General features: G+C 32.2%; 1 protein-coding gene across 1 annotated transcript in view; it reads left to right on the plus strand.

Moving 5' to 3' along the window:
• The window catches only part of LOC126750127 (homeobox protein invected-like), a 183826-nt gene extending 161512 nt beyond the window's left edge, over window positions 1-22314 (plus strand). The window contains exon 3 of the mRNA XM_050459634.1: window positions 21953-22314. Coding sequence (XP_050315591.1) covers window positions 21953-22314 — 362 coding nt within the window. The remainder of the gene's footprint in view (window positions 1-21952) is intronic.
• Window positions 22315-23558: the final 1244 nt, after the last annotated feature.

Below are 23558 nucleotides of genomic sequence, written 5' to 3' on the forward strand. Positions count from 1 at the left end.
TAACAGCCAGTGGACCGTACCGGGGTTTTTATTTGAAAAATGCAATAAAAAATGCTACTGTGCGTGTTTATTTAAGATTTCACTTGCGACAAATGAACTGGAAAATAAGAAAATATGAGTGGACACGTGGTTGTATTCAATATTGCACCATGAACAGTTTAAAATGAGTTACGACCACTTATTAATTTGTTTAATTTGTACTAATATGTTTTTTCTTTTTGTTTTAGGAAGAAGTAAGTAGCCAGTGAGACACGTCGACAAAAACCAAAAAGAGTGAGATTATTTTTAATTACAGTAAAATTGTATTTTATTTTATTTTGTTGAAGTATAAATTATTACTCCGTATTTCACATGAGTACTAGATGATTTAGCACCCCCAGCCTATGATGAGTACATACATACGTCTTGGACAAATCATGAATGTAGCAAGGTAGTTGGACCATAAGCTGTGGCAACGTACGTATACCATATGACAGATATGATGGTATCATTTTCAACGGTGCACATTTAGCGGAAAAAAGGTTGCACCGTTGATTGAATAATAGGCCTCAAATATAAAACCATATATAAAACTATATTCTCAATCAACGGTTGCACGTTTTTTATTTATTTTATGGTTGTTCTGCAATTGAATGTAAATGTTACCGATTTTTATAATTGAACCTGGTTATGGATATCGTAATATTATACTGCTGGAAATAACATATGATTTATATACTACTAACTGTGACAATATCTATATTATCAGGGTTTTTAAGGATGAGGCTGAAGTCTTTCCAAAAAGAGATATACAGAAGTAGAGGCAATTGATCTTTGGCGTTCTCTTTTTACCAAGTTATTAAAATATTATCTATAAGAATAAATCAGCAATATCCCTGTTTCCTCTAACTTTTGTTAATTGACAAAGTCCTTGCTGAAGTGACAAGTAGAATGCTAGTTTTTATTTACCAGAGGCTACACTTATAAATTTATAAAAAAGCAATTTTTTTGAAACTGATTATTAAGGAAATCAGAATGTGTCAGTAGATCATAGAAATGAATGCCACAAATCTATAAATATTTACATCAGACGTATTTTTTATGCAGTGGTAGTCCCAGGATTTCTTCAATATTTAAGAGGAAAATATTAGCTCAACTTTTAAAAACCCTTTTCAAAAGAATATAAAATCATTCATATATAATATTAAGTTATTATAATATATATTATAAATAGTTTAATGAATATAAATTAATTAAATTCATTCGCTTTTACATAAACCTCCAGATGCTCAAAATACTTGGATTTAATTTAGACCCACGGATACACACTCCACATAAAACGATACAGTCCATACTGAATTACCTCTAAATAAAGCAATTGTCTTCGAAAACTCTAAAAATAATAACACTGAAAAATAATAGCCTCTCGCGTGATATTATCCTTTCATGTGGTTTATTTTGATAGTAAGTTGGTTCGTTACTAATTCTAGTGAGTATCCAAAGTGAATATAGCTAAATAGCAAAATATTTGTAACAAACTACGTCAAATGGATTGTAATTGCCTTAGATGTTTAATTGAAGAAGAAAGGGCGTAGCGCTTTGAACTGCGCTATTGTTTATAGTTCTATCTCATATACATATATAGAACATTATAAGGATTGGGTTAGATTATTTTTATTTTTCGGCAGTTTGCCTTCTGTAGATTTTGTTCGTTTAGGTATCCCCAAATCAGTTGTCATTCAGTATTTTGCATCAGACGTAAATTGCATGTTTCGTAATGTATTTCAATATTCCTTCCTAGGTCTAAAGTCGAATAAGACTTAAACTACGTATTTATAAGTTTTTTAGTCGTTTTTGTTTTTGTTTGTATTAAATATCATTAATATTTTGTCTCTTTTAACTCTCTTATTGATTGACTATTATTATTTTGCATTTCTAAAGCAGCCTCCTGCTTAATATAGGGGATAATTTCTTATTTTTTCTTACTTTTTCCCGGGACACAGGAATTTCTCTATTGAGCGACGGCCCTATATCCTCTTCTGAAATCTTTTTTCTGCATCTTTTTTCTGTTTCTTTTTTTTTACACTCGACTGAGCTTCGAAATCTATTTACAAAAAACCAACATGGTTTTCTTATCGTTCAGATGTTTTTTATTAATTAAACTGTAATTTATTAATAATTAATTAATTATACTTAAATTACATGGCTATTTGACTTTTAAGCATCTGACAGTTTATGTCTGACTTGTTGTTTTCTCTTGTGCAATACAGTCTTACAAAGATTTACTTCTGTACTATAGTGGCAAAGTAAATCTTGCCAAGAAGTAAAAAAATGCCTATCTTGATTTTCTCTAAATATTTCAGTTCCTCTACCTTGATTGGTTTTTGTTTCATCTAAATATAAGTTCAGGTCCCTCTAAAATTTACAGATAATAATACGTATGAAATAATATTTGGTATATCTTGCTCCTTTTTGAATTTAGTATAGTGATGGAAGATTTAGAAAAGCATTAATTTTAAAGTTTCTATTGTACCTGTAGATCAGCTAGACTTTGTAGTTACACTAGCCTTTGCCTTGCTTTTACTACAATATCTTAAGGGTGCATTTAAACTTGTATAAATTCTTTACTTTCCAGTAGTCTCTTACAGGTGTTTTCGTGGTATTCAGTACTCCAAAGTACTTTGTCATTCAGTACTTCGCATCAAACACAAATTACAGCTCGACAGATTCAATTTTTGTGGATGTGATGCAAGCTCTACGTATAGGTGAAAACTTTGTAATGTTGGTTCTAGGTCTTGCAACGTAAAAAGTTTGAGGACTGCGATATATATATAAATATATTACTCTATAGATATAGGAATTCTATTTCGACATTATTTCCACCATAACATTTAGGGGTTCATCTGATTTGGATCGTATAGTTTGATTCTACTCCTCTGTTAATTTTCAATATATGATGAAACAAGTAACGAGATATTTCTTACACATTGCCTCACTTTTAACCCCTAGACTCACTTTTAGCCCCTTTTTCAAGAAAAATACAGTGATTCTTTCGTGATGTACTGTTTCCTTATTATTTAAGTTATTTTTTTGCAGTTCTTATTTATTAAAAGACTAATCAAATTAAGCCTGGCACGTTTCTTCTGCATGTCAACCAACGCTCGATGTAATTTATTTTAAAAATTCATTAAACTTACCCAGCAATTAAAAGAAGAGAATTGCGAACATTACGGCCAGTCATCGCCCCCTAATAAAAACAATTCTTTAGCAACGAAAAGAATCGGGCACTGGTACGTTTTAGTCGCATAAAGCCCAAAGATGGTGAACGATTAATCTTCAAGGGGGCCTCGCGAAAACAGAGAAATGCAAATGAACAGGGCTCCGCTCGTTATGGACCAAATTACCTTTATTAATTTGACAGTAACTGCTCCTAAGAAATTTACAAGGGAACGCCGAAATTACTATAATTGTTATATCGTTGGCTGGAGCCATAAGCACAGCTAAGAAAAAGCTGTTTGTCAAAAACCTCTCGGGTAAACTTTTTTTTATATTTCAGATTGAAATTGATGCAACAGAAATATTTTTTAAGAATCTTTTAAAGAGGTTTAAAGAGGTCATCCAGTTTCTTTGCTTCAGTTTCTGTAGTTGCTTAGACTTATATTTCACTACTGTTGAGTTTTTTAAGTTAATTTCAAAATTATAAACCCAAACGGAACTTCCAATTGGCCCTGTTTTCACTTTAAATTCGACTGTATAATAGGGATAATGTCACTTAAGGAAGAGTTAATCGCTTAGGATCCGTATATGTGTTGTTATTAATTAGGGAAGGCTAATGCGAGCTAAGAGAGTAGATACAATTAGTCTTAAACGCAGATAATAGATCAACATAGAAGGAAAAACTAAAGATCATTACCCTCAAATCTACAATTAAATAGCGTAGAATTGTATACTGGATCTAGACCAGAGAAGAGCGGTTAAACATGATAATGCGACAATAATACAGCGACGCAAAATGCCATAAGTAATAGTAAGAGAAAAGCTAGGTAAAATAAAAATACTAGTTATCTTGATATAACTGAAGCAACTAATAGCATTTAGAATTTGAGAGGATATGAACAAATTTAATTAAAAATGAAAAATTTAGTTCTCCAATTTAGTAAAATACGAACACATTGAAGACCATGGATTGATCATCTCAAAATTAATTTTTGGTAAACCTGTGGTAGGCGTCAATAACGGTAGTGTTTATGATCAACATGTTTGCGGAGTTCCTTTATAACCATCTGGATTACTTAGATGCTTTACCCATTAATTTATGGAATGAGAGTTGGATTCAATTGGATGGAGCTTCTCCGTATTTTGAATTAAATATGAGAGAATGGCTTAATACAAATTATCCACCATGATGCACTGGCCGGTTAGGGAGAAATGACTTATTAATGGTGTTGGACGAGTGTGATCACCCAGATCACCGGATCTTAATCCACTAGGACTATTACGTATGGGGTACTATTAAAGATAAAGTTTATGTAAATAATATATTTACAACGGACGGTTTAATTCTAAGGATTCAGCAAGTGCGCAATGAGATTCAGCAAAATCCTCATGAAGTGTCAGCTGTTATACGTTAGTTAGAAGATGTAAAAAATATATTGAAGTGGTTGGAAAATATTTTGAGCAATTTTTGTAATTATGTGTTTTTGTGTTATGTGTTATTCTTGCTGAACTCTACTCCTATCATTTTTTTTTAAATTTTTTATTTAGAGACACTGGATTGAAAATTCTAGAAATAATTTTAAATACTAGAAGGACTAGTGACTCTCCATTTTTTTCATTAAAATTGTGCGAAAATCTGTCCGTAAATATGCTACTGATTGAAGTAAAATATTACTTTTTTTCATTAAAAGACGTATGTTACTTCCTATCCAAAAGTACCAAATTTTAATTTAATCTCTAAAGTAGTTTTCTAAATACAATCAGATTTAAATATTTTAATTAAAACTGTTACACGCTGTATCTTTGTGATAAAGCATTTATCAAATATTGTTTAAATTTAAAGTTTCGAAAAGTTTTCGGTTTTAATGCGAAGATCGCAGCACTAGTCAATAAAAGCTAATGACTGTGGTAGCCTATCCTTTAACAGGATTTCATAAGAATTTTATTTTTTAACTATTCTTTGCATTAAATGTTTTCGAGTCAAATCGAGTGTTTTTATGGAGAAGATCCAGTTTAAAACTGTAATAATCACGGATTTCTATGAGGCTAGCAGGGAATTGTGAAGGGAACTGGGTAATAGAAGTATTTAAATAATTCACTAGCACTATTGCATATGCAAATATGCCAGGGAATTATTAAGACAGGGCTGCAAGTAGCGCGCGTAGCTATGACATACGCAAATTTAAGTTGAGTTGGAGGCTGTATACGAAGAATCTCCACCATAATTTACCACTGAGAATTTTCAGCAGGTAATTTTAAATGTGGAGACGATAAAGGTCTGGGACGGTCAAAAATTGCAACCACTGATGAAAATTGTGAAAGTTTACCAAATAGTATTAAACTAGCCTAACTATTAGCTATGTGTACGTTAGGCAACGCGTTTGCTTGCGTCAGACGAAATATATTTACAAATGAACATTTCTACAGCTATGTTGGCACAGCTTACGCGAAATAACGCATAGTTTTGGTACGAACTAATTACCCTAATACTTCCAAATCGGTAAATACGCTCTCAAACAAAAAACTTTTTTAACTCATGGAATAATTAACCATTAAAAAGAAAATTGGATTCCATAAGAAAAAAATTATTACAGGAGCATAATACGCATTATAACTGGACAGGCTGAATACAGAAAGTGCAGCAAAATTACCACTTTTGCCAAAAAAAAGAAATTTTCATTAATACAATATGCCCTTTCGCATTACAACGGTTGCTTTTACAAAAATCTAATCTACATTTGCTCACCAGATTTCATAACATTTAAAGAATTGTAATGCGGCTTAATATAGACCAATTCCTCTTACTGATCATGAGAAATTATGAAATATTATGTAAAAGATCTAGGACACATTTAAATATTTGTCTAATTAAATGATTTTTTCTGACTCAATCACTAATTTGTTGTTATTTCTTTTTTAACCAATTATCAACAGTCTTATTTAAATGTCTTTGTGGAAGATCTGAAACATCTCAATACTATATTTGGCGAGAGTTTCCCAGAAGCTCAATTAGTTGTACCACGTACGAACACGCGGTCCCCTGATTGCCATAATCGGCACAAAAACCGATACAGTTTTATTCCCAATTAAATGCGATATGCTAATTATGACGAAACGGGCAGCAAAATAAATTGTTATGGAGTAGTATTTCTAGTAACGAGATATAATTAAGCGGTAGACGGCATCGGCGGCCATCAATCTTGGGGAAATAAAACGATGCGCAACTACGTGACGAATTACTAATTGAGACTGGGGAACAGAGTACGAAATAAGACTGCATGGACAGAACGAACAAAAAGCAAGAAGATTAAGCGTATAAGATGAAAAAAAAAAAGAAAAGATGGTTCTGGGAGACGAATGACTGACTGCTTCTTCGGATTTAAGTAACTAACATGGCAACCAGTTAGTCGTATTGAGTAAGACGTTTTTGACGCAATTGCAGCAAGGTTAAGCAATGAAACTTTTTTTGTTTCAATTAATTATAGTTTGAAAATAATAGCTCTTATGTCTTTCTATTTTGAATTGGCTCATAATTGGGGGACAATTCTTGCAAGCTTTATTAAGTTATTGGAAGGGTTTAGGAGGTGATGCAAATGTGCCTTTATGTCAACTTATTCTCACGCAGCTTCAAGTGAGGACCACTACATGTCGAACAATCGAAGAATCTCTACTGCCCATCAGCCAATCCATCCGCTTTATATGGATGATTTAAAAATTCTTGGAGAAACACGAAATCAACTAGAACAGATGCTGAAAATGGTGGAAAAGTTCTCTTATAATATAGGAATGACCTTTGGACTAGATAAGTATCGAACTATAAACATTATATGGATGGAGAAGAATCTCATAAATCTCTAGGAATATAGCAGATGCAAACAATAAAGTATAGAACTATACAGAACTAAATAGAACTATGAGCTGACTACTGAGTTCACTATAAGAATGCGACGACTCCTTAAAACAAGTCTTAATAGCAGAAACTTATTTAAAGCTATTGATATATATGGAGTCAGTTCACTAACTTACTCTTTTGTTATTATAGGATGGACTAAAACGGACATTGAGAATTTGAATGAAAGCCAATAAGTATCATCCGCACAGTACCGTAGAACAAAATACGCTACTTCGAGATGTGGTAGGAAGAGGAATGGCCGACATAGAAAAGCAACTGACTCAACAAATTAGTAACTTGCGATCAAATTTCTTAAGAAAGGCTGAAACATTAAACCACCATCGAGCCGCATGGGAAGCAGACGGCTTAATACCACTTAAACTTCAGGAACTTGATATACCCATACACCATAGCACTGAAAAAATGCAAGTTTGGATGGGAAAACCACTACATAAAAGGCATTTTCACGAAGTTCAACAAGAGTATGTCAACATAGCGGCGTCGAACTACTGGTTGACTTCGGAATAACGTTTCCCCAAAACTAAAGGGTTCCTTGTGGCTATCAAGATCATATAATACCAATAAGAAATTATTTAAAGTTTGTCGTAAATAACTCGACGATGGAAAGTGACAGATGTAGGTATGGATGTGAAACAACGGAGTCCATTCAGCATATCACAGGTATGTCAAACTTTTGCACCAACGGAATATAAAGAACGGCATGATTTAGTTGCAAAGATATTGCATCAAGAGCTCGCAGATAACCTAAACCTCTTAATAGCAGCCAAGGTACCATATTATAGCTATAAGCCGGAACCAGTATTTGAAAATAAGCAACACAATTTGTATTGGGATGGCACTGTACTTACAGACTAACGAGGAACAATAACGAATAATAATAGACCTGAACTAATACTAATCAATAAAATTTCTAGGAAGACAACTCTTATTGATGTAGCTATTCCTAATAATGACAACCTAAGAGAGAAACATAATAAAAAGATTGTTAAGATTGTTACCATCAACTCGTTTACAAAATATATTAAGTAATCAAAATAAAGGTAAGAACACAAAATTACGGTCTCATCAAATCCATATAATTTTTTCAAAGCTACACGTATTTCGCTCCTATTGGAGCATCATCAGGCCTAAAAAAATCATTTCCATTCCATACCACAAAAATATCATCCACCTATCTCCTATATACAGTGAGAAAAGCACCAAACTTTCCATGTGACAATCCTTTTCTCCAAATGGTGCAGAAAAATCTTACTTAGAAGAGGAGAGAGGTAAGACCCCATTGCTAGTCCAAGAACTTGTCTAAAAAACCTATTGTTGAAAACGAAAAAAATCTGTACTAGCTTGAGGAGTGTTAAAAGATCATCAACAATAAATCTGTCAAGCGGTGACATAAGCAAAAGGGACCTGACTAGATCAAAGCAATCACCAGGTGGAATGCTTGGAAATTCTTAACGTCCAGAGAAATTAGTTTTGAATAAAAACCCTCCGGTATGCAGATATTTTTTAAAAAATTTGTCAACTCTACTGAATTTTTTGTGGAATAACTTCTGAAACCAGTTACATCTCTGAGTGTAGTATTTAACCAGGCTGACAAGTTGTAACAAGGTGAGTTTACAAACGATACTGATGGCCTAATAGGGAAATTAGTTTTATGGATTTTAGAAAGGCCGTAAAGGAGAGGAGTTCTGGGATTCATAGGGTATAATTTTTCTTTCCTAGTATGAAAAAATTCTAAAGTCAGATTGCACCTATCAAGAGTTTGTTTAAACCTTGGAGAAAAAAGAACTAGTAGGGTCTTTGTTTACATTAACAAAGTCACCGGAACCCAAAAAATCCAAAACCTTCTCTATGTAATCATCCTTCTTAAGTATAATCAGGCAATTACCCTTGTGAGCTTTTGAAAGGATTAAGTCGTGATCCTTCATTTTATTTTTAAGAGAAGTTAGATGTTTATTATTAAAATTAGATTTATTAGAATTTAAGTTAATATTAGAATTTAAATAATTTATTATTTTAGCACGTAAAATATTTTTATTATGAATATCAGTAATCTGAAAAACATTCTCAGCCTCCACAGCTAAAGTCTTCTGGGTGCGCAAGTCAGTCTTCTTAGAAGCACGTGTAGCTTTGAAAAAATTATATATATTTGATGAGACCGTGATTGTGTTTTTTTCTCTTAGAGAAAAATGGATGATACGTTTCTATATTAAATAATTATTTTGTTCTAAGCGTATTATTTGTAAATAAAGCTAAAAAACAGACTCCGATAACATGGAAACGGGTCCATCAGAACTTGATTCTCCAGGGAGAAGTGCGATTACCATTTGGCATGAAATTATGAAGTATTCATGAACAATTTCAGCCTCCGGTTTTCAAAAAATACCCTGTCCTTTATACCTCCTTTATAACAACTTCTCTATAATCATTTTTAATATGCTGAGAACTTTGTGATTGAAAAAAATTAATCTCAAATATTCTTAGTCGGATTTAAATAAACGGAATACTCGTTGACCAATCCATATTCTATAAATAAATTTCTCTAAAATCATTTGGAACAAATTGAGCATCGTGTGGTCGGGAAAGTATATCTGAAATATTCTCAATTCAATTGGACTTAAAACTGAACTATTTGCCAATCTATAGTTTTTATTTAAACTTCTCTTAAAGAATCTTATGCAACGTGTAATTAATTGGCTACTAAAATAAAAAATCTTGAAGTCCGCAATATGGGAAAACTACATATTTTTAAAGAATCTTTTCTATATAGTCATCTTCTGTTAGTCTTTTATTATTTTTCTTCACATTATCTCATCATTTATTTTGAAATGCGAATGTATTTATTAAACTAATTGCTGTCCAAAACATAACAAACTCTTCCTTATATAGAAACACCTCAACCATTCTTTCTAAGAGATCAATTAAATATTTTTGAAAAAAACAAAGACGTTGTGTTTCTATTTCATTCAAAAAATCCTACTCTCCGTGACTAAAAGAAGAATGTTTGAACTTAGAAGGAACATATTCACAGCTGCAGGCAGGACAATGCCAGACATTAGGAGCTAATACCTTACATACCCTTAATATTAAGAAGCTTTTGCTATATAAACTGATTTGCAATAATGTGTGGATAGGGAATAGAGTTATTTATTATATATTAGAAAGTATGTAGTCGTCTACAATATATTACAAGAATCTAAATTAATATAGATCTTTAATGTTCTTTAGCAAAGGATTATCATAAACCTTTAATTTGGAAAGCAATATTTTAAAACGAAAATACAGGTTAGGGCACTTTCTTGGCTCTTGCATATGAAGACATATTATTTATCTTTAGATCCAAAATGGACAAAACAGCACAGAGCATGAAATTTCTGGAACATAAAACAAAAAAGTGGAGACACAATGCGTACTAAAGAAATATAGCACTGTCAGTTAGAAATGGTGCCAAAAATTTTTTGGGGTGCCACGTCCTTTTTTACACTTATTTTTATATTATTTTCCAGTTATAAAAAAAAAACATTTTTTTTTATCAAATATTTAACTATTAAATGTTTTAATAACTTTATCAAAATTGATTTTGTCAACCATCTCCTGCTCTATAACTAATATTGCTAACCCAGATAGTCTGTCGTAATGCATAGTTGATCGAAGCAAATTTTGTATTATTTTTAATTTTAAAAATTACCTCTCCCCAGAAGCCGCAGATACTGGTAAAGTTAAGAGTATTCTTAAGAAAATTATAATATTTGGTAGAGATGAGGTTAAATTATGTTCAAATATATATTGCAATATATCCAGAGAATTTGAAGAATGAGGAATTGAAAATAACTTTAAAGCTTTAATCTCATTAAACAAAACATCTGCCTTAATATCAGCCTCCATCTTTACCGCATCAGTAAGCTTCTGTTGTAGAGCTTGACAGTTCTTTAGGAGATCATCGTCACATAATGTAAAAAATTACTACAAAAACCAAAAAAAATGTCATAATTAGAGATCATATCAAATCTACTATTTAGATAACTTAGTACTTGATCAATTATTCTTAAAAAAAAACTTTAAACGGGGTTTTGAGATTTTGAGGTGCTTTATCCTTATGTTCATAATCAAAAAACCTTTGTTTATATTTTCGTCTAGTAGCATTGATTGCGGGAAAATCTTGCTCTATCTCAAGATCGGCTGCTAATTTTGCCACTTGAGCAATTATTTCCTCAAAGAAATTATCATTTCTATAATTTTTGAGATGATCGACTAGATTCTTTAAATAATTTTGACATACTTTAATGTCAATTGTTACACTTGCATAATTTTGCTTACAATAAAAATCTGAAATAAATCATACTAAATAATTACACTACAAATAAATTTAAATGTTTGGATATTTAATAGTAAAGAACTTGCTTTAAGCCTACTTTCTATGTTAAGAGTATCGTTATCCGCTATTTCTAGAAGACACAAATTTTAATTAAATTAAATTTTAATGGCTTTATACCACCCTACTTGACCATCTAGTATCACTTAGGGTTAGGGTTTCAAATTTAATGCACGTAAATTTTTTTTAATAATATTCCATCTTTTTGTGGAGGAAGAGAAAAAAACGTAGACTTCTTGTACTATATTAAAAAAGTGTACTGTTTTATTTGATACTTTAGCAGCATAATTTACTGCTAAATTTAAGCTATGTGCAGCGCCTGGTACAAAAAAAGCTCTAAGATTAACGTCCAGTATACGTTTTTGTAAGCCATTAAGCCAATATGCTTTCCACGCATATTGGCACCGTTATCATACCCTTAACCTCTCATGTCTATAATATCTAAATTTAAATTTTGTAAAATTTTAAGTACAAAATTAAATAGTCCTTTTCCTGTAGAATCGAATATTGGGCTAAAAGCTAATAATTGTATCTGAACTTTTTTACAATCTTGATTTAACACCACATAACGCAAAACAAGGCTTATTTGTTCTGTGTGACTTTAGATAAACCCTGAAATACTAGACATTGTCGGGACAAAAATTTTACGACAGCAAGAATTCTTTCTAGAACATCATGCTATAATTTTTTTTTCGGTTTCTAAAACCCGTAAATGATGATCGATCATAGTAATAGATAATTTTAACATAGATAATTTTTTTTTCAAACTCATCCATGTATTCATATGAACATTATGTACAACTGATGTTTCATATTTTTCATAGCGAACAATAAGTGTTGCCAATCAGAAAAACCATTTGAATCAGGAAAAGTATTAATAATTTTACCTACCAACAAAACCATACAACAGAAGCAAAATATAGAGTTTTTTGAAACTAAATAAATAAGCCAAATTCTATCTGTTGTTTCACCATTCTCCAGTTTTCTGACAAAGTACATACTTGAAAATGTCCTTTTGTCTTGATTTGCATGAAATTAATAATTGCGTCCTATCAAAGGAGGTCTTCCTCGTTGTTAATGGTTCTACGCCACATACCAGGATCCTCCGATAGAAGAATGGTACTTGTCACTATTGTTGAGTTGGTGGGTTCGACTGATTTACTGAGAGTTGATGTACTCGTAGATAGTTCAAGTGCAGGAACAGATGAAGCAGCGACCGCTTCAGAACATTGACTCTCTAAAGTTTCTGTTTCTGCATTGGAAACTGGAGTTTTCGCCAAGAAATCTTTTATTTTGCCAGCCATCTTCTTCCGTCCTTGCGCTCTAACTTGTTTTTGCTTCCGAAATTTTGCACCAGAAGGTCGTTTTCTGTGGTGCCTAGAATTAAGTAAGTGAAGCTAATATAAGCTAATATGCTAGATCAATATAAAGTGTACTAGGCTCAGAAAACATTTAAAAAAGAAACGTGGTGAGATGTGATCGTGAGACAATAAAATATTTTGACAGTTTTGGCACTACCGGCTTCGCTGGAAAGAGATGCCAACTTTGGTAATTTGAATGAAACACCTTGTATATTATTACCTATTATAAAGTACTACGTAAAAATAACCTGGATTTTTGTATATTTAATATCGTTTAATATCTTTAAAGATTAAAAAAAAAAATTATTTCAAAAATTACATTTGTATTTTTTCCTATAATCAAGACATTTATTATTTTAATTTGAATTATTATAGGCAATGATTTGGCATAACAAAATTTGTATAATATTTTATTTAACTTTTAATAGTTAAAAGCTACATTATTTGAAATAATGAAATTAAAATATCCCAAAAGCCATTAAATCTTAAGAGATTATCCTCGAGTTTTACGAAGGATCTAACTATTGTAATAAAACTAAGTTCGGATTTTATTGGAATGTGTCTAATTATAAATATTATTTTTTGTATGATATAATACTTACCATTTCATCCTTAACTTAATTTCCACACAAAACACAATAAGAAAAAATATTTATCGAATCGAATATTTTCTTTTTACCACTTTAAAACACGTCTAATTTATCTTCCGTTTTTTTGTGTGAATATCAAGAACTGATTAGCGAACGCCTGTCGTTGTTTTAATTTATATCCCGTAAACCTTTCAAACGAGTCCGAACTGGAAAAATTAACCGAAATATGCAATTCTGGACCAATTATTACAGCTCGACAAGTTTTCACGTTTATAGGCAAGCTTGGCGATTTACGAATACTGCATATTGTTTGAATTTGGCTTATAAAAATGCAATTCTTTAATTACTATTTTTTTAAAATATTAACAAAAAATTAAAATAAGCGTTTAATTGTTAATAAACGATTTTATTTAATATCGCTCAATCTGAATAGTTAGTTTTTAATCTTGCAATAGTTTTTTGAACTACTTCTACTCAACCGATTCTTACAAAACTTTTCACACATATTTTAGCAGGGTTCCTTGAAAATATTATATTATCATATTTAATGTTTAACCCTTGATTTAACCCCACAGTATCAACCTCTCGCTCAGGGGTGAGAGCAGTCTTCAAATTTTTAAATTAGAAGTATATCAAGTGATTCGTTTAAAAGGTCTTTTTATCCTGAATTTAATGTTGTAGTCGTAGGGTAAAGGTAATTTTAGTCAAGTGAAAAACTAAGAATCAAAAAATAAAAAGTATAGGTGAAAATATTTTTGAGATATCCCGAAATATTTAACAATTAAAAATAAATACGTGGGGACACAAAATTAAAATAATTGTTAATTTAGAGGATAAAATCTTTAAAAAGTCTTATAGTATGTCCTAATAATTATTTTTACCTTTTTAGTGCACCAGATTTTATTTTTTTTGTAGTAGTTTAACTTCACCCTGTGCATTATAATAATTTTTTTTCTAGATTTTAATTTTTTTTTGGGACGCACGCGTTGGATGCACGCCCGGTTACGGGGGCCCTGGTACTTAGTGAGGAAAAAAATGCTAAAAATAACATGTAATAATCCAGAGACAAGCCGATAGTGACAAGCTCAGATGGACATTATATTCGCATTATTATTTTGATTTGAAACTAATGAAGAGCTATAGAAAGTAACTTGGAAATAAGTCATCGGCTTCCTAATTTATACAGGTTAAAAACGAAAATTACCTACTTGCAGTATAATAAATCTTAGTGATTCAACCATACCAAACCAACGCACTTAACACAAAGAAAGAACGTGATAGCCCAAGCCGACCACAAAGTATCTTTTTCTGAAAAATCATAAACCACCGCGTAAAAGAGTTATTCACCGGGACATAAAAGTAACAGTTATTATTGAATGATATATTGTTAAAAGGATAACAAAATTTGATGGGTTTTGAGCTGGGAATTGGCCGTTAAGGCGCGATATATTGGATGATGTTGTCGCTTTTTATGGGACAGCAGAATTGTTAATACTGTTTAAACTACCATCCAATAAGTCGTTATTCGAAAGTGATGTCTCTCTTTGTGTGAAACTAATTTCTTTAAAATTAAGAACATACTCTCAAAATTAGGTAAACATCTCAAGTCTCGTCTGGTAATAATTACTAAAGATGTGACTAGTGACAGTTATATTGGAAGTGGAGTGCTCCGCGAGCTGACGGCTTTGCAATTAGAGCTTTCGGCTGTCAGGTGGGAAAAGAGCTTCTTCCTTCGCGATAATTATCGCTTTCGTGGGGAAAATTTCTCGTTATTTCTCAGCCAGTCCGGGAAACTTAACAAATTACGAAGACTTACGTTAACCAGAAGACGACGTCTCGAATTGTCTTCGGTGGCATCTTAAATTGTTTTGGCACCGTTTTGGGTGTAAGCGTATGGTGACGAAGGGTTAAGAGTTTATTGTTTAACGAGATATTTTAATGAATGTTTGGGATATTGATTCTGATTATTAAGAGTTTATAAAAATATAGTTTTTATATCAAAGGAATTTTATGTGTTTTAGTTTATTTGACTCATTTATCTTTTATTTCTTTGTTAAACTGTGAATTCCGAACCTGCGACCGATATAGTCTTACATAAAAAGCGTCTATACTTAGACTGTAATTAGGTATCTTGATAAGGTTTTCTTGCTCTAGGATTTGGGAGCTTGATTATATGACTTGAGCTTTATTTTGAGAACGATAAGGTTATAATTAATATAAATTAAAAAGTATATTAGGCGGAATAATGATTTAAAAAAATTCCAGGCAGCCCTACACTGAAACCAGGAAAATTGCTCAAATTTCACTTTAAAAATAAAAGAAGTAAGAAGAAATTTTTGTAGAGAACAACCAGCTTGATATAATTGTTAAACTAAATATCTTTATGTACTTGCTTTTGGCATTAGTAGATTTTGAATATATATCCTCTAAGTTTATTGAAGTAATATCAGGTCTGCTTTAGCTTAGTTTAAATTTTTTTGACAAATGCATAGACTACAGTGAGATGAATTGAGCTTTCAATTAGCTAATGTGAGGTTGTTATAGGAAATTAGTCTAGATAATGTTATTTTTAAACGAGTCAACTTTTGGTTAATCTTAGATTAAATATTAGTTTTGTATTCAGGTAAGGATAAAATTAAAAATATCTGATAAATAAGAACTAGGCGGGAATCCTTTAATAATTCAACAGACAGCGCCATAGAAAGGAATATTGAGCTCTCCGACACCACTAATGATAAAACTGATTAAGACAAAAATAAGAAAAGCAAGCAGATTACTAATACTGCACACCGAAGAAACTATGTCGATTGGGCTAAGGATGGTCAGTTCTTTCATCTTCACTCTAGTTTCATTTCATTTTCTAGTATTTAAAAGGTGATCAGAATTTAAAACTTGTGGAAGAAAGATAATACACAAATAGTTAATCCATGCCAAAAACTACATGTCAACTAGGGGATTTTAGCGGTGTTATACATTATAGGCCTTTCAAAGAGCATTTTTATATAATATTAATATTATCAATAAGGATTAAAGGATATATTGGTCTACCTGGAGGCTAGAAAAGAAATGAATTTTGGGAATTGGCTATAATATAAATTAGGAAAATAATTTAGCTGTGAACCTGATGTCCTGGCATTTGATATAGAGTTCTTATATGTATTTTTGGTAAAATATGAAATTAATACGGTTCTTCCTGAAGGTCAACTTAGGAAAGTGGCACAAAGCAGCAATTGCTTGTCACCTCTGCCAATTTATTCTACTTGCAGAAAATCTTAATTTTTACCTCAAACGTTATATGATTTAGGTAGGTATTAAAAGATAGATAAGATAAATTTTAAGTTTCGATAGAAAGAAACTAACTGGGAAACTTGTGCGTCCTAAAAATCTTTCCTATGATTTTCTTTTAGTATTTAATGGTCTGTGGAAGTTTGGCAAATCCTTATTGATCCATTCTTGGCAAATTAAATAATACATCAACCTAAGCTTTCAACTATTTTTCGCTAACTGATCGTCCATGGTTCAATGCCTATATTATGGTTCATTCCTAACTTAGAGTTCTTAGTGTGCAGTGTTAGGATCCTCTTGGCATTCTTATGTTTTTAATCAAATTTAGCTTTTTCAATATATCTGTTCAGCAAAAGCTTAACACCCCTTTAAATCCTATCAAGATCTGGTACTTTAGTGGTTATAATTTATATGTTTTCGGCATTCCAACTTGTTTTTAGCAGTCATGTATCGAGGTCTTAGATGTGCTAAACATAGGTTTTGGGCTTAATTATTTTTCCTTGTATGTATTCATTGTCTTCATTCCTGTGTGCCACTGCACTTGTTTTATGTATTGTCATTATCATAGGATTTTGTAGTTCAATTATCTTTAGATTAGATCCAGGGAATAACTTATCTTCTTCTGAAACATGACGATTGCTAAAACCCAAAGTACAGAGCAATAACTTCTTTTACTTATTTATAAGATTTTTGCAGCGAAAATCATAAAAAATAAATAACTACATTAAAATACAATAACAACAAAGAAGAACAAGATTAACCTGTAGAAAATAAAATACCTATAGATCAAAGACCCGGGGCAGCAAAGAATGGCTAGTAATTGACTCAGCAGTGATCAACCATGGCCAGACGAGAAGTAACCTTTCGGTAGCTTGGATTTTACAAACCTAACTTATCGTAAAGCCACAATAGACCTATGGTCGCAGTGGAGGGACACAAGGTGCCTCACTCACAACAAGCCCATTTCTTGGCGGAGGGAAGTTTTGGACATTCACTAAATTTAGAGAATATTATACTTAGAAACCTCTCAAAGTTCACAGCACTCCTGCTTGCTATAAAATTTAAATACCTTGGGATTTATTAGGCAGCAAACATCAACATCCACATGGAATTTATGCAGCTGCCTTACAGTCGTAAAATGTACAGGGTGTTTCAGAACTATGGGATCAAACTTCTAGGGGTTGTTCAGTGCAACAGTAGAATCCATTTGAGTATAGGAACCCATGTCCGGAAATGTGTCACTACGCCACTACGGCCCTAAGACGCGTTTAAATTTAGAAAAAATATTAATTACGTAAATAGGATCTGATGCATTTATTTTTACCTTTTGTTTATGATACCATCACAACAATTGTTCAAAATGTCTTCCTCCAACCTCAATACACCGATTTAAACCCCCCCACAAGATTTCGGCGGACTACACTAAAAAATTGATCCTCGTTTTGAATGATTTCAAATGCTATTATTTGTCCAATTAAGTCTATAGCTCTGATTCTACTGGAGTTTCGTAGACTAAAGACTTTACATATCCCCACAAGAAAAAATCGAGCGACGTTAAATCGGGTGACCTAGGTGAATCGGGAGGCCAAGGAAACTGCTCCACCTCTGGCAATCCAACGGTGCCAACCACTGAGCCAAATACTCGCGTACTTGTACAGCAAAGTGAGCCGGCGCTCCATCATGCTGAAACCACATTTGCTGTCTAACGTTTAGTGGAACATTTTCAAGGAGTTCTGAAAGAACTTCCTCCAAGAAACGCAGATAAATAGGTCCTGTTAACCGTTCCGGTAGAAGGCATGACCCAATTAAATAATCATCAACAATGCCTGCCCATACGTTGACAGATCAACGATTCTGATGTTTTATTGGAAAAATTGCATAAGGATTTTCTTCGTCCCAAACATGGCTATTCCTACTATTAAAAATACCGTCTCTTGTGAAAGAGGCTTCATCGGTCCACAAAACATATCATAAAAAATTTGGTTGTGCAATGATGTGATTCAGAAGCCATCGACAAAATTGAACTCTAGGATGATAATCGGCTGCAGTCATACCTTGAACTTTCTGGAAGTGGTAAGGATGGAGTTGTTGCTCGTGTAGTACCCGCCAGACAGAAGCGTTACTCGTATTCATATTCTTAGCGACGTCACGTGTGCTATTTGATGGTTCATCGGCAAGTCGCTGAGGCACCTCTTCTTCAAATTCGACCGTTCTTACGGTTCGAGCAACACCGGTATCATGCATCTTGGTCTTAAACATGCCTGTCTCAGCGAGCCGCCGATGAACCGCAATAAACTTTTTGTATCCAGAATGCTGTCGTTCGGGATAACGTTCATGATACAACCGCGATGCTGCTCGTGCATTGCAGTTTGTTGCTCCGTATGCCAAATGCATATCCGCCAATTCTTGATTGGTAAAGTTTTCCATTAGCAATAAATGTTTAAAAATTGTAAGCCATAAAATTTTTAAACATAACATTGAGAATTGACATTGATAAGCGTTGATTTTAAACAATTGTTGTTATGGTATCATATACAAAAGGTAAACATAAATGCAGCAGATCCTATTTAGGTAATTAATGTTTTTTATAAATTTTGACGCGTCTTAGGGCCGTAGTGGCGTAGTGACGCATTTCCGGACATGGGTTCCTATACTTAAATAGATTCTTCTGTTGCACTGAACAACCCCCAGAAGTTTGATCCCATAGTTCTGAAACACCCTGTAGATTCAACTGCATCTTTCAGCACTATTCCTGACTGACAGCCTTCCCAGAACGAAGGCTGAGGGGTTTATTAGTGCTATCCAGGATCAGGTAACGGCAACAAAAAATTATCGTAATTATATACTGAAATAGGATATATTTAACGATAGCTGCAGACTCTGCCATGACAAGCCAGATAATATTCAGTATCTGGAAAGAGGTTACTTTTACCTAGTTCTAAAAGATTATAAACAACGACATGTCAATGCAGCCAAATAAATATTAATAGTAATAACGAAAGACGAAGAAATTTCTGACACAAACACGCATATATCATCCCCTCTGTACAGTGGAGCGAACAACGCTACCTCAACATCTGGAGGAAAAGAAATAGCCAGTCTGAGATCATACTTTCAGAAAAAGGAATAGACATCTTTGTGGCATCGTGCAATATTTTAGGTAGATCACGCAACACATCTGCAAACAGGAAATAAGGATACGTCATAAGACCAATAAAAAGAAAGTATCCGCCGCAACAAAATACCAAAAGAGGCACGATTCAGTGAGAAAGATACTGTATCAAGATATGCCATTTATAAATTCTCTTAAATATCGATAAACCATGCCTGTAACTTGTTAATTACATATTTTTTAAAATTAACTGAAGACATAGCAAGTACAGCTGCAGAAAAATTATTTAGACGTTTCGCAATAAGATATGAAAAGGATTGTTCAAAAAGGAAAGTAGAAATTGAGTTGGTAGGAATTGTTAGCTTAGTTTTAAACCTTATGTTAACATTATGGATATCGGTTCGAAATCAATTTTTATTATAATAGTATGGCGGCGATTTAAGCAATAATACATTGTGGTATAAACAAATCCTATATAATTATTTTCTCTTACTTATAGACAACTACCCTGATTGATTAAGAGCCTAAATTTCATATTTGTTTAAATAACATATATCAGGCGACCACCAGAATTTTGTAAATTCTAATCAGGTTCAGATACAGCTGCAGTTACAATACTAGTTACAATACAGGATCCGTAAACAATATTTTAGTAGTTCAACTGTGATAATAATAAGGAATCGCTGACAGAATTTTAGGTTTTCTTTTGAAAATATGCCATTATTGATAAGGTAATTTTGAATTAAAATATGTTTTTTGTAAGGAACTGATTAACATGATTACCAAAGCGAAATTTGCTGATTCATAGAAAGTCCTAAATTCTTCGTAACTATTTTTATTTCCAAACTGTTATTTTCCAATATGTTTGGCTAAACAGCTTGGAAAAATTATGTAAAAAATTGAGTTTAGCATTGGATTTACCAAAAAACATAGCTAACGATTTTGTAGGTTTAGTTATGAGGTAAATTTACGTCAAAATGAAGTACTGCCACGGCCTGATTACTTTCACTCGGAAAGAAACACAAATATATTTGAGTATCATCGGCATATGAATGATGCTTACAAGATAAAATCAGGCAGCTCATATACATACAAATTTAATGAGTGGACCAAGTACGAAGTCTTCCAGAATATCTCTTGTAAAAATTAAAAATTAGATAAATTTGCATTGTACAAAACTGGTTGACTTCTATCTTTAGGATATTGAAAAAACAGTTATACAGCGTTATTTCATAGATCAACATAAGGTAAAACAGCTAATAAAATTTTAAGACTTGTGCCAAATGCCTTATCTAAAACTAAAAGAACTAGTAAAGTAAGCTTTCTCCTGTTTTATTTATCCAAAATATCACCTGTGATACTCAAGAGAGCAATTCTGCAACTATGACCCTTTTAAACCCATATTCAGTCAAATGAATTATGTTTTATAAGAAAGGATATTCACTTAATTGATTGCATAAAATTTTACAAAGCGTAGCTAAAATACTGATAGGATTCAGTTGCGTCGTATTTTCAATGGAACTAATTTTTGGTAATTACACAATTCTTCCACATATTCAAAAATTAATCTGTAATGGCACCGATATAAACATATGTTAAGTAGGATAGTGGCTCTAGTTTTAATTTGCGATACAATCTTAGGAAGTTTAATGTCTATTATCAATTAAGTTCCCCAATGTCAGTTCAACATCAATTTCAAGCCTTGTCTTTTTTATACTGTGCCAGTGCCTCATACCCTTTTTATGAGTATAATTAAAGCATGGGACATATTTTTGAGAAATGCGACATGTAATATATGGTACACGTAAATCATAATAAGATATTCAGGTCTACCTTTTTTTACCTCAACATAAAATTACAAAAAAATAAATCGTGATCGCTAAAATGTTTGTTAAAGATTCCGTTTTTACTTTTCTTTCTAGTACTAGTTAAAATAAAATAGTCTATGAGAGAGGCCGTATAGCTAATTCTTCTCAGGTTTTTCATCCTCCAAACTATTATACTATATGAAAGCCAGACCCATTGTACAATTGTAATAAAAAATCATTATACAACTAACGATAAAATCTTTTTGGTGCTGTTATATTTAAAATATGTTTTTAAATGAAACTCTTTTATTTGTTTCAGGTCCCAGAACGAGACGAATAAAAAAACCCGGAACGAAAGCGGCAGTACCAGAAGAAAAGCGACCGAGAACCGCCTTTTCTGGAGCACAATTGGCTCGCCTAAAACACGAATTTGCGGAAAACAAGTATCTTACTGAGCATAGGAGACAAGAACTGAGCGCGGAACTTGGCCTCAACGAAGCCCAGATAAAAATTTGGTTTCAAAACAAACGAGCAAAAATTAAAAAGGCATCGGGACAGAAGAACCCCTTGGCTCTTCAGCTGATGGCCCAAGGGTTGTACAATCACAGCACCATACCGTTAACGAAAGAAGAGGAGGAGTTAGAAAAGTTACAGGGAGGATCGGGATCTAAATTGTCGTAGTGAGAAATGTTTTGTGATATAAAATTATACAGTTTTAAAAAAATTAAGTGAAGATCCGCCACACACCGAGCGATTGTGTTCAAATGCGAGGCTCTCTCGCATTAATTCGCTTTTTGCGCCCGGCCTCTTGATTCTCTGAGAATTGAACGATGTTGACGAGAAAAAAGTTGTCCTTGATATACATAAACAGAATGTCCCACATCAAGTTGTAATCATCGAGCAACTAGAAGACACCAAAATAATTTTATTTGGTTTGTTGTTTAATATCCTAATATAAGACATTTTGTTTATACTTAGTGTGTAAAAAATAGTGCAGCAGGCTGACGATTTTCTTTTTTTTTAAATGCGCTTCTGTAATGTCTACTAATTTTAGTAATCTTGCGGCTTTTATGAATCTGTTGCCACTGAATACCAGAAAAATAAGCTATCTTCTTTTAATTCTAAAATTCAAGGCTAAAAATAAAAGTTCTATTTTTAAAAGCGATATCATATTTTAGGGCCTTTATATGCCAAAAAAAAAGTTAAAATTACTAAAATGGGATATTTTTATGTAAAGATTAGTGGTGTAAATGGAAAATAGAGAGATGATCCTGGAGATATAACTTATTTTTTTAATGTTTTTTTTTTAAATGGAGCATGCTGTGTCTTTAGGTTGAAAAAGAAATGTATATTTGCTGATTTAATACTGATAGGCTTTAAAGAAAAAGATAATCAGTTTGAGAATTTGAAAATTCTGGAAATAGTAGCATTTTTGATTGGTGTTTTAATGAAAAATGCCTGATTTGAAAGTATTCACTTTCGCTTTTTTATCGCTTATAAATTAGTGGGCAGCCAAAGGATCTATTATGCACCTAAGTCTTCAAATCGACTCGTCGCACCTTGTGCTAAAGTTACTGCTTAATTTTGAAAAATTACCTTTTTAAATATGAATTACTTATACATATCTTAACTTATGAAAAAATATAGAAAATATTATGTTTCTTACTAAATAATAAAAAATAAGTATAATAAAAATTAATTATAAGATTCAACAACTGTTGTGGTAGCACAAATTTGTATATTATATGTAAGAATTAATTTTTTTCTTTTAATACTAATTCCGTAAATAAAAAAAAATAATTTGTACCCAAACACACATTTTTGGAATTTTTTATTTTAAACATAATATTATAAAGTCTAATCCTAATTAGAGGATATTAATAAATTTTGCAACACAATTATGTTCATTTGTCGTGAATGAAAAT

Source organism: Anthonomus grandis, chromosome 2 (assembly GCF_022605725.1).
Source record: "Anthonomus grandis grandis chromosome 2, icAntGran1.3, whole genome shotgun sequence".
Classification (NCBI taxonomy): domain Eukaryota; kingdom Metazoa; phylum Arthropoda; class Insecta; order Coleoptera; family Curculionidae; genus Anthonomus; species Anthonomus grandis.